Source organism: Hydractinia symbiolongicarpus, chromosome 9 (assembly GCF_029227915.1).
Source record: "Hydractinia symbiolongicarpus strain clone_291-10 chromosome 9, HSymV2.1, whole genome shotgun sequence".
In the NCBI taxonomy this organism is placed as follows: Eukaryota; Metazoa; Cnidaria; class Hydrozoa; order Anthoathecata; family Hydractiniidae; genus Hydractinia; species Hydractinia symbiolongicarpus.
Window position 1 is genome coordinate 2,290,394 of NC_079883.1, and position 13,595 is coordinate 2,303,988.

Consider the following 13,595-nt stretch of genomic DNA (forward strand, 5'->3'; position numbering starts at 1 on the left):
AATGAATTAAAAAACATTAATGAACAAAATAAATGGAACCACTTGCTTTTGAATTATGTAAACTAACTCACGAAATATCAATTAGTAATTCTTGACTTCTTAATGTGGACACAAAAGAAAATAAAAGTTAAGTTTTTACATATAATTTTAATAAGTTCATTCTTCACCATTGAATAGCCACTTTACTGCGCATTTAGTTTATTATGAGTAACAAACATGACACGTTAAAATGGGAGGAGAAAATGAATTAATTCACACTAGATGTATGTATTTTAAATGTATGTCAGGAAAGGGAGGGGCCGCGGTTGTACGTTCATTTTAAACAAATAAAAAATGAGTTTCTCGTGAATTTGGATCAGGTTAACCGCGATGTTTATTTCCGCGAAATTCGATTATATTTTTCAATTCGTTATTTTAAATTGGTATTTTTGTATTATTGATGGTCAACTAAATCAATCATAGAAATTTACGAAATCAGCGTGCAATGTGGTTTCTGAGTTTAAAGTTCTATCTGTTTCCGTTTAAATAATAGAGTAGAATTGTTATTTATAAGCTATAAGAATGTGTACATGAACTCACTAACAACACCTTCTGTTGTTTCAAAAGAGGAAGATGGCGCTGAAATTATTTATAGCTTCGATTGCTACATTACAGATAATTTATGTGAAGGGAGGTCACTATACTTCGCATGAAGATTTATCTGATGGTGTTATAACAAAGTATTTAAAAGGGAAAACTAAAGTGAGCTGTGTGTTGCAATGTGAAAGGGATGAACAATGTGATGAAGCCATGTTTAGGTTGAATGATAAGCAGAGAAGAAGTGGCGAGTGCTGGTTTGTGAAGAAAATATCTAACAATGGTAAAGTGGATACGGGAAAGTTTAAACAAGATAAGTCAATAAAGAGCTTCAAAAAGGTATTTTGACAAACAAATTTAATTTTAAAGCCGCACTGATAATTTCAGCTGAGTCAAATTGATATGAAGAAAAGACTCTGCTTCTTGAGACTCCGATCTAAGTTATTTTAACCCTATATATAAGTATTTCCAGTTGCGAATTGTGTCCCCAAAGAATTCCAAAGAAAACATCAACTTGTTTTTTAACTTTTTATTATCACCAATGTGATAGTCTGGTTAAATGACGTGGATTAATCCACTCTGTAGCTCGCCAGATGCTTTACATGATAAAATTAATTTGGTCGGCTTAATGGCAAGCCGGGAAAAAACCTCCACTTGTTAGGTTTTTTCTGGCAGTTCACTACTAAAGAATATTTGTCATTATATAAGGCGAGGTAACCAGCCTAGACGAGCTGACCTGTTTTCTTAACCCAGGACTGCTTGTTAAGGTGGAATAGCCTGGTTCATATACTTTTTTGCAAAACCAATACTGGGATAAAAAAAAGCAAAAGGAGGGCACTGCGATCTAACGCAGAAGATGTTTTTTTATAAGTTTTTTTTTGTCAAAAAATTCTCAACGAACATTTTTTATCCTTTTTTGACTGGTTTGTTTACACCTTGGATCTGCCATTTTTTTTAAAAAATGAGCGCATTTTTTTTGTCGGGCAACAGTATAGCTCTTGTCCGGGTTGTCTTTTCCATATAACATGAATTTTTTTAAAAGGAATTGACCCGCTAATTAAGCCAAGCCTGAGCCAATTTAAAATAATCAGACTGTTAATTATCTGCGACTTTGATTACAGATTAACTTATAGAAAGTTTAAAAAAAATATTAAATTAAAAAGACCTTATTGTAAGTTTTTCTTTATTCTTAAGATACGTTTGTAATGTGTTCCATATCTCTTATTGCTCAATTTGTTCTAAGAATGTTCTTTTAAATGATTTAACATTTTTTTTATTCTTAGCTACCTATATGTGGTAAGACTCCGTGTTATTTTGGAAGATGTGTGCAAACCGACGACTCTAAACAATACAAATGCGAAAGTGACGGTACATTTATTTATTTTTAGTTTTAATAGAACACAAGAGTAAACAGTTTAGCGATTTCAATTAACAAAAACTCTGAAAATTTTGTTTAAACACCATTCGAACGTTTTGACCTCCATGGCACCTTATGCCCTATCTTCAAATCTAGTTAGTAAGTTAGTAAGTAAGAAGTAACGGAAATTTCAACATCCTTGGATATTCTTACCTAACAGCTGATTCTTTCTCCCTTTCTAATGTAACAATGTTACATTACTGGTACAGATACGAATACCATTGTTCTAGCTCGCTTTTCTGACGCACAAGCCGGTTTGCGGCTAGTAGAGGGCTCCAAAGAGGGTGACGACACTACATTTAAAGTGCGCGGGAGTTGAGACTTGAACCTGAAACCTTATGATTACACGCATGCGCCACAACTACACCACCACCATATAAAATTTCACATTTAATATCGTCAATACCAGTTATTATAAGTAGTTTTGCATATTTAAATAGGAAGCCTGCAGACAAAAACTCAGTTTAAGATACTTTCTAATCTGCAAAAAAATTTGAACCACAAATACCTTAAAATACTTAAACCTCCTTCTGCTTTCGTCAGGTTGATCTTTAGGTTCATTTTTTTATTTTTAAGCGTTTTCTGTAGCTACGATGAGGCAGAAAACCTTAACAAGAAATTCTCCCAACAATTGTTTTTGTTAATGAGGACATTTTAAGCTATATAACTTTGTCCAGTACGTGATTTTTCCTGTTCAGTAAGCTGGATTGAAAAAGACGGTTTACTATCTTTTTAAGCTGATAACAAATAGACATATACAGAAGAAGATCACTTCTGTCTGAAGTGACATCAACATCGAGCCCAGTACATCAATTGCAATGTCATTTATAAATTGACAAAAAATTTCATTGCAAAACTATATTTAATTATTGATGTAACATTTCTCTTACAGATAAATGGGTGTTGTTGAAACGAAACGTTTGTTTCGGAGCACGTGTGAACCAATCTGGAAGGTTTCATGTAAATTACGATGGAATTGTGACAGGCATTAAATTGCAACATGTTGGTGGAAGTGGAGTAACGTGCAGTATGCTCCTTACACCAACAAAATGGGGATGCAACGCAACTGGTGTTTACCCACTGGAATATATTGGTGTACTCATTACAGATATACAAGAAAACATACTTTATCCATCCCCAAAATACCATATAGGAAATGGCCTTTTTCACATACCAGGATACAACGCCAACTCACCCTATTTGATTTTCAATGCAACAAATCATACTGTTAACAAAGGACAAGAGTTACGATTGCACTACAGTGAAGGAATTTTTGGTGGCGCACACGATAACAGTGGAGAATCCTGCGCTGATATATTTGCAATCTTACAAGTGTAAACACTGAGTTTAAACTTTTAGACCTTGGATAAGGTGAATAGTCCTGCTCTTCGCTTCAAGTATTTCGAGCACAGTTATAATTTTACAATGTAGATAGTTTAGAAAATTTTGTAATGTTAGTTTATTTTCAAAAATATAGAATTTAGACAATGAAGCTTAAAGAAAAGTTATTCGAATATAAAGTAATAACTTTCCATTTGCGAATGGAAATTTTGGTTAAAACCTACCATTTTTTCTTCGCCCACCGCATTCATTCAATTTATTGATGTCAAATGAAAAAAGGGTTTCCCATATGGTAAAATTACTTTTCTGGGATGCTTTACTACTATTTTGCAATACAGATTTGAAATTTACAAACAAATACGACATTTGCTTATTTTAATACCCCTGTTACTGATATCCCGTTGACATCTGAAGTAAAAAAATGTGTTAAATTGGTTTTAAGAAACATGTTTTATTTATACCTGTGTTATATCTAAAACATAATGCTTACACATAAACAAAAATGGTGGATCGCTGACGTGCTCGTGTAGCGCGAGAAGGTTGTTTACAGATAAAAAAGCAAATGGAGAACAATATCAAGGATTAAATGTAATCACATTTGAATTAAGTCGTTGTTCAAAAGAATACAATTTGTTGCATTTTATTCTAGTTGTGTAAAATGCAAACATTTTTTTTTGCATTTTACTGGTTGTGTTAATATAAACATAGGGAATGGTAGCTAGCTACCCAGCCATGTTAAAAAAGAGGATTGCTTAAACGCAATACGCAAGGTAAACATGAGTCTGAAAACACTTTGTTATTAAGCAGAGAAAGTTTTACAAGTGTTAAGACGCTTGTCGTTCTGATCTACTTGCAAACTTTCAGTTAGTTAGTTTTTAAGAAACATTATTAGCTAACGTTACCTAGCTACCAGATATATATACATTTAAACTTTATATATTGTTCTAGCCAGAAAGTATTTCTTACTTTTTTCAAAGAGGTCTCCAGTCAGAATTTTCGACCACTTTATATTTGATCGTGAGAAATGTGTTTTAAACTTTAGCTGTTAATGGTAATGAACCGAGTTAATCAAAACAGTTTTATTTGGTGTGAATTGGGCATAACATGTAGTCATACTATAAAAACTTGATATAAATATAATCTATATACTGTTGTACTAAATTTTTGTAAACTTTACAGAGATTTAATATGAAGGTTTAATTTTACTGTCAGTGAATTCAAATTGTTACCTTTTTGTCAACCGATGCTGATGTGCTGTGAAGAAGACTTTCTCCTCTTGCATCCTTTATATAGTACTCAGCTACCTTATTCTTAGCTATATTTTCGTTGCACATTGTCTGCTCAGTAAATTTTCACAAAGCAGACTTGTTCTGTTTAATAGTATGTTATTTGTTTGGATTTAAAGAACTCTAATATATAAAACATCAGTGACATCTATATTATAATACTCATACACGGCTGTCCGTCTGTCTGTCACGCAAAATGGTAGCTTAGCTGCGCAAGTAACGAGACGCACGCAATGCAGTATAAAAAGGGCGGGCAAACCCGTGGTTGTTTCCACGGGCTAGCGACTAGTAATAATAAATACGACAAACAGAACAAAGGTTTTTTCATTCTTTAGAGTTTTGAGAAGTCATCATAACTTTTTGCAAATCTCAAACTTTTTTAAATTTCAAGTCAATCAAAAGAGATGCACAGTTTCTAATGCCCACTTCGAATGCCCAACCCAACCAAGCAACTGAGAACCCAGTCGAAATGGGGAGGTCATCAACATGGAACTTTCCTTGTTACCGCTTCTGTCGGTATAATTATTTTAAAATACTTTATGGGACAAAATTAACAAATAATTATCCATCTATATATTATCTTATTTACGTATCAAAAAAACAAATAACCACAACTCTGGAATGCATTTCATGCAATAACGAATTTTTTTGGTTTGTTCATTTACCAGACAGTAAATTTAAAAAGAGAGTTTATTGGCCTATTTGCCTATTGTTCACTAAGCTATCAAAATGCCGTATTTTGCGTATTTTAATTTTATTCATGCAAAAATATTCGTTGTGTAACATCGTTTCCGCTGGTCAATTCGTTCTTTTGTCAAATAATGTTTTTTTCTGACAATGGTTGACGAAGACTGAGACTTTGAATGTTAATTTTACAACATAAAAAAGGTAGTTTGGGAGGGTATAATGCAATAACACGCGACGCAAAAACATTAGTTCTATACTTTCGCCCCCAAACGTTAGCAAACTAATCGACTTATATTCAGTTATAATTTCGGTGGGCTTAAACAAGAGCGAAAACAAAAAGTTCTTTAAAATATTTTTATTTCTTTCGGTAACATTCGTTGTTACCTGTCCCCTTTTTCAGTTTGTTTCGTTTTTTTAGTTTTTTTACCCTTACCATCATGGCTTTAAAGCAAAACATCAATAAAACATCTGCAGACATACGACTAACAGCGATTAACAACATTGTTTATGGTCTTACATTAAATAAATGTGTTCAAATGTGTTCGTGTGATTATACACCCCAAAACAGGTAGTACAATATCTGCTTGGTATATTAAAACACGCTTTGCAAAGTCAGCATAATTATTATCCGGGAGTTTACGTCACAAGCTCTACTGCGAATGAATTCAAACAGGAAATAGTAGCTACAAAACTAAACAATACAAAATTAAATTTTGATGACTTCAGCAATCAAAATAATTTTTTTCACAAAATTTGTTCATTCGTTGCTTCTATTTTGTAGAGCATAATGCACTATCAGGAAATCCTTTATCATCATATACTTTCGTTAAATAGTTACAAAGATATTTTGGCGTAATTTTTTTTGATGTCATTATAAACCTGTCGGTTCGGAAACGGTTGGTTTGTCCAACCTTAGTAACCCACGTCGGAGATGATGTTTTTAAGCTATTTGACCTGAAACTTATAAGTACATGGCAATGGTTTTTCTAATTTTTAAAAATACTAGTGGCGCCAATCCACCCTATTTATGTGAATGCATAATGTTAAAATTTAACTTTGACGTTTAACAAATAAGACAAAAAAATTCTTCTTGTAAGCATTACACACAGACTAAGCCTGTTACTATGAAAGACTAGTCCGCAAGCTAGACTTCGTATTGGATTTCTGAGCGGCAGCAGAACTTTGTTATAAAACTAGTTAAATTTATAAAAATCGTTTGGTTTTACTTTTTTATGTATATTAAAATATCCCTGACTCGTTCATAGTGTCGCGTTGTACATTAAGAACGGAGATAGTGACATAAAAAAGTAGGCTGCTGATAAAAAAAACAAGTGTATAAAGCTAGCTGACAAGGTTTAATAAGAGCTAACTTTGTATATTTTAGCTTGGTACTTTGTTAGCTTGATTTTTTTCATAGTAAAAATAGCAAATTTAGAGAGGGTTAGCAACATTGTTTCTTTTGTTCCTCAATTAAAATTAAAAAATTCAATTAATGGACTTCCAATATTATATTTATTTGAAGTCAGATTAACAAAAATAAATCTCCAAAATTTAAATAAATAAAATATATTTCTTGGGACCCTACTTACAAAAATTTATCAAATATCAACTTAGAATTCATGAATTTATTTAAAAAAAGAGAATGCATTTATCTCTGTGAAATCCCTAAAATTCATATCTACCTTAACCGCATTCATACAGGGGCAGATAAAATCTCCCCAAGCTGGCATTTGATGACTTCCTTTTTTTATTTTATTTTTTTATTGGTATCCTGCAACAGAATTTTACAACACGATTATAAAAGATTTCTTTATTGTCTATCTGTGCGTTCAAAGAATTGGCAAATATGAAACTGGGATGCACCAATCACACATGGCACAAAGTTTTACATGAACCCTAACTTAACACTTGAATCTGACATATTTTAATCATGAAAATTGCTATTAATCTTTTTTGCACATGTATCTTTGTTAAAATTAATTTAACTGTCACAAATCGTTTATTGGTGTGCATGAAAGTAGTGAAAACAGGACCTTATGAACTATGATAATGGTAAAAATATTTTGTACCACAATTTTTTTTTCAAACCAGCCTAAAAACATGTTATATCAAGTTAAAGTCTTTATCTGGCTTCGAAAGGGAAGTTTTTTAATAACCCATTTTGCTGGACCTTTTTAGATTTATTCCTTTCAGTACATAGACTTATACTTGTTAACAAGTCTGCTAAATTACGTGCTTACGTGTTTTAGGTGCTCACGTGCTCACGTGCTTTACGTGCTCACGTGTTTTACGTGCTTACGTGTTTTACGTGCTCACGTGCTCTACGTGTTTACTTGCTTTACGAGCTTACGTGTTTGAGGTACTCCACCACCTGAAACCCAGGGCTATATGGGTCTTGCTGTGAAATAAAAAAACCTGAAAAGCGATGAGGACAAGTGTGAATCAGATTCTACAGTGTGAAACAGAGTGTAAAAGAGAATCTGCATCTCCATTTCATGTACGGCATTGTAGTGGAAACAAGTTCATCGCATGGTCGTTAGATAATCTCTCAATAAACCGCGCTACACAAAACTTCAGTCGTAAATTAGATTATACATAACGTATAGACGTGTTCGAGGAAAAGAAATTTGAAAGTTTAGCATTCTTTAATATGATAGTACAAAAACTGGCCAAATTGGTGATTTTCTTGTTGATTTCCGTCAACGCTACGCAAGGCGGAATCTTTAAAATCTGCTGATGGAAAATAGATTTGTTGGTTGCCCCTTGATCGTCTTGTTTGGTTCTTTGTTGATGTAGCTGGGGAGCTAAGCACTATTTTTTAAACACGTGTTTTATCAGGTAAAAATTCTTTTATATATAAGTGAGCAAAGTGTGCTGGCTAGCTAGCTATATCAATTTTTGGTGCTGAATAAATCTCCTTTTGATTGGTGCTGGTATACCCCTTTTTATAGTTGTAAAGTTACTTAGCTATCGAGCTAGCTAGCTAGCTCCATAAAATGATGCTTTGATTAGAGTGCCTTTTTGTCTTAAAGATTCAGCAACAAAAAACCTTTGTTCTGCTTTGCGTAATTTTCATGGCTAGGCACCTAACTCCTGTTGTTATGGGAAAAAGGGGGCTAAAAATAACTTCTAAAAGACACATTGTGGGGTTACTTCTATCATATAAAAAGATATATATTCACACAGGATTTTTTCTACATTTTGTAGAGAAGTTGTCGAAATGTGAAAAAAAGTTTGTTGCTTGCACCGAACAGTCAGGTGAACTGTAACAGAATATATAGTTAGCCGTTGCTTAATAACTAGACTCTACGCATAGCATAATTAGCCATAAACAGCTTCTTTGTGTCCTTTACAGCTAACTATGTTTTACCTGAAATCAGAATAGTGTTGTTGTTTAATAATAAGATGCTAGCTACAGTAAAATAATAACTTTTTTGCAAAAGTCGACCAAATACAAGCTAGAAATATGTTCGTCACCTTCTTGCTCTTGCTTGGATTTTAAGAAAAACGATATGGCTGTTTTCTGCAAGCACATCTTGTTTGTGTTGAGATGCTGTTTTAAAGTAGGAAAAAATGACAACATGCTTAGCTCACGATACATACCTAATGATAATACGAAAGCGTTGTTTAACAGTCATCCAAGCAATACTATCAAAGTATTTCATCCACACATCCTGTGTTCCACCGACCACACAATGTGCGACTAATGGAGAAATCACACAGAAGTGCAAAATGCTATGGTCGATCATGCAAAGCCGTAATAACAATTGGTACATTGTATTTAAAAGTACCATTTAACAGAAATGAGGATGTTGAATAGGACTTCTATTTTTGCACACGGAAATGCTGCATATCGTCTATGCCAATTTGATAGAATGTCATCTTTCCAAAAAGCGTTGTTGCAGATGTAGGCATTGCGGACAATGACAAAGATGATGTTGCTGACAGCCTTGGTGTTTCGGTTGCTTGAAGTTTAAGAAGCCATAACATTTGTTTCCATAAAAATTTTAACGTTAAAACATTTACATTGTATTAATGTCAATTTTGGGTTTGGACGTATTGCTTATCTTTGCATTGTTCGTTTTGTTTTTGTATGAACAGTGAGAGTAGAGCCAAATTTTGAAAACGTTTCTTCAGACAAAACATGTAGTGAATTCTGTTTATTTTTAATTCTATTCTTGCACATATAAAACTATACTATGAACTATATTATTTACGTAAGTTTCATTGGTTCTCAAAAGCATGTAAAGCATGTACATTACGTCGACACGTGAGGACGTCAAGCACGTCAAGCACGTAATTTAGCAGACTCCTTGTTAATATATTAACATATCTAAATTGAGGTGGTAACTTAAACAAAATTTTGCTTGCTAACTTTGCAAAAAAATAGTTCTCGCAAAAATTTAAGTGTTTCAAAAATCAGTTCTCACAAACATTAACCCCCTGGAGAATCTCTTAATAGTTCTGCATAAAAGAATGTTCGGAAACTTTTGCAAACTATCTAAAAAAACCCAAATTTCAAGATTACTGAATATCCATGAAGCCAGACTTCGCCAATTGGACCAATCATAAAAGCATTTGGTCTATATTATAAATTTTATTTCTAATTAATTTATGACCCATAACTCCATTTAAGATTTATCTTGATACCAGAGAAGTATATATATATATGCTTTGTTTCCATCCCAAATATAAAACAGGCTGGTGTAACCTGCAGCTGTCTAGATGTAAAATTTTTGACTTTCCGCATTATTGCGCTTTTAAGGAGGCTCATAATATGACATGAACTGAGAGAAAATAATTAATCCAGTATCGTTAACCGATAACCAGAACATCCGACATTTGTAAAATAATACTATAAATAAACTCTACGAGGTTCTTATCCATTATATCAAACCAATCATTTTCTTATTTTTAATATCTATCAACAAACCATATGTTTAAGTAAGATTAAATAAGTTTGGTTGTATCAGCATTAATAAGGTAACTGAAAATATGAAATCCATCAACTGAAAGACATAGCCAAAGAAGTGGAATCACCTGAAGAATTTCAATTTCCCAAGCCTGGTCTACGTCCAAAAATTGATATCTTAATCAAAATTGATTATGCAGATTACTAAAACACGTCAACTTTAGTATGAGTGATACTATAGATCAATATATCCAAAAAAGTTACGTAAAGAAGATTCTACCCTTTGATGAAGATTCTACTCATTTGGCTGTGTTAAGACCAGATAAAACTACAACGAAAACAGAATTGTTTTTGAATGTCACCTATTTTTTTTTTTGTTTACATTAAATTACGTGTATGAAACGGTTACATAAATTAAGTTATTTTAAATGTTCTATATATACAAGTAATAAATGAAATGTCAAATTCAATAAAATCTGAGTGTTACATATAAAGCTAAAAACAGACAAACGCATAAATAGCTGAAGAATATCACAATAAGAAAACTGAGTAAATATATTGAACGAATAAGGCCATAAGAGACGCTATTGAGATCACACAAACATTTGCTACAAATTGGAAAAGTTACTTCAATCGACATCACTAACAACGTTATTGAGACCTTGGTCCCCTATACTCTCATATTGTCTAAATGCGACTCTCGGACCTCTCAGACAGAGTAGTGAGGCACGAGTTATTTCCATTGAGGGGCAAGTTCTAAACCAGGTTATTACAGTTCCATAGATAGAAACTTGCTGTACTCGTTTCCAACACCTCCATTGGTACCAGCTATCAATGGTGTAAAACGTCCATGTTCGAATTCTAAAATATGGTGTAAATACTCTCTCATTTTCGCTTGCTAGTGCCGCTGGAAAATTTATGGGTCGCCTGATTTCTGGATACTTTGGAGTTGACGTGCGTTATTCTAACATCGAAAAATGCAGTCTCTCCTTTTCTCCAGAAATCTCGGGATTTATTATCCAGCCGGGATTCGTCTCCTGTGTTGGCAGTGCGGTAAGCAAACTGTTATGTTGTAACTGGGATGAGGTGCAGTTCAGACTGAACATCTTGCCAAACTCTGTCCAGACAAATGGTGAGGAAATCTTTATATTATTGTGACGCTTCACGATAAAGCCACCTTTTTTGCAAGACAATGCATGGTACTCATCAAACTTTTCATCGCAAGCACACTTCGAGGGTAGGTTCTTCAGCTTTTCATTGTCACGTAGGCGTATCGCATCTCTAAATTTCTCCTTATTTAAATCCAAATTCTGTACTTTTATGGTCAGTGTGTTTAGCCACGAACTTGCTCCTTTATTGCAAGCTTGAATAACCCCTTGTTTTAAGGTGTAATGAACCGATTTAATAAAGTCCAATTTCTGCTTATTTCATTTAGAATGAATTTTAATTTTTAGTTGTTGCTGCGAATTTCCTTTTTCATCTGCCTGACTCAGTATGTTTTCTTGTCTTGTAATTGATTTTACATTGATTTTTGTAATTTCGTTTAAGGCGCGGTATTGGTCTTTGGCTTCTTTAGTTAATGACTTAATACCCAAACCTCCAGCTGGTGATGCCAGTGATAGTAAATTGCGGTGCTCAACGGTTGTTCCAAATTTATCGTTTAACAAATTATCGATAGGCGAGACAAAATCATCAAAACCTTCAATTGTTCGGAGAAAGTAAGTAAACTTCGACTGATAGGCTTTTGTGTATGCAGCATAAGCTGCTTGTGGTTAAGAATCGGCTATCGTGCGAAGAGTGTCAAGCTCTCTCTGCCATTTCTGTCCTAGTTGTTCGTAATATTCCTGTTTGTACTCTTGTGATCCAATGCATGCTCCTAGATGTCGTTGGCCTTTAAAGATTATTGTAACTGAGTATCCGAAAATTTGTTCTGCTTACTGTGCTAGTCTCGTAGATTTAAAACAATTAAAACACACTTTTTGCGGTTAACAAAGTACCCATGCTTGTCACCTATCTTTTCAAGTTCTAAATACCATCTATATAATAATGCTATGTTTCCGGCAGCACTTGCATCGTCAGCCAACCAAACTTGTTTGATAGTCGGCTCAAACGTTTTCAGTGCTTCGATTAGTGTTACTGCACTAAGTGAGTACCACGGCATTGCTAGTGGGTCCCCTTGTGTTGTTCCTTCTTGTGATGGAATAGTATCACCACCTTGTATAAACAACTGGGATGGTATACGGTACGTATTAACTAAGTAATTTGCGATTATTGGGCAAGTCACTCTGATATTATGCAGTGCAACCGATCTATTTAGACAATTGAAAGCATTACTTGCATCAACGAGTAGGACTGCTTCTGTGTCATCTTCCTGAAAAATGTTTCTCATTAAATGCATATCTGCTTCTGCACCTGCAGCGTGTTCTGCACACGTTTGTAAGGGTCTAGCAGCCTCTGTAATTTCGTTTTTACAATGCTGGCTGCATTCAAAAACTACTGGGAATAGTCCCATGCAGTAAGGTTGTGTCGTGAACTGGTGAAGGCTAGGGATGTTTTGATTAAAGATCTTTCTAAACCTGCTCCAAGTATTAAAGTACATCCGGCGATTTCTGGTCTAAAAATTTTAATGTTGTTGAATCGAGAAACATCTTCCATATTTCGTTGCTTTTTTGTGGAAACGAATCTACTCTGGATGTATCTCCCTCCCCGCATCAACTCGTCAAATTCGCCATTCTTCCATAGTATCAAACGGTGGCTTAGGCACTCAGAATGTTCCTTGGCCTTCGATCGAGAAGAAGGCTTCTGTAGCATGAGTGTTGGAGGTGTCATGAAAGGTTTGATAGCTACCGTATTCAGTGTTGTGTTCAGATTAAACTGCCGTAGCCAAAAAGTTAATTCCTGAATGAAGCATTTCCCTGATTTTCCAGAAGGCTCTCTGAACAAATTTCTCCTGAAGTTCACAGTTTCACTATCAATGTTTGAGACATGTGCGGCTAAACGGTTACAAGGCACAATACCACGTATTATATCATCCTGGTTGCAACCCGACGCATATACTTCCAGGGATATAAGGTACGCATGGTTCATTGTGATTTTCGAACTTAAGAGGTATTTCTATGTCTTTATACGCTGGCCCGGTTTCTACTGATAAATTCTCTTGAACGTTTCTGGTATTATTAACGACGTTGTTTATTGCTGTTGATAAAGTGTCAATGTTACGTGCAATAAATACTCTACAACTGCTTTGATGAATCTTTAATCCCTGGACGGTTGAAAATGTTTTACTGCAGCTTTGACAGGTAGAAACCATTCCGTGGTTGTTTTGTAACTTATTTTCACATGAATATTCTAGCAAAACTTTTTTGAAAATTCAATA

At 34.1% G+C, this 13,595-nt stretch overlaps 1 protein-coding gene across 1 annotated transcript; it reads left to right on the top strand.

Annotated features, from left to right (window-relative positions):
- Positions 1–498: 498 nt before the first annotated feature.
- LOC130657256 (uncharacterized) lies at positions 499–3,420 on the top strand. Its single transcript, XM_057460234.1, has 3 exons — positions 499–915; positions 1,860–1,944; positions 2,886–3,420. Exons 1-3 carry the CDS (start codon positions 613–615, stop codon positions 3,329–3,331), a joined length of 834 nt encoding a protein of 277 aa, XP_057316217.1. The 5' UTR covers positions 499–612; the 3' UTR covers positions 3,332–3,420.
- Positions 3,421–13,595: the final 10,175 nt, after the last annotated feature.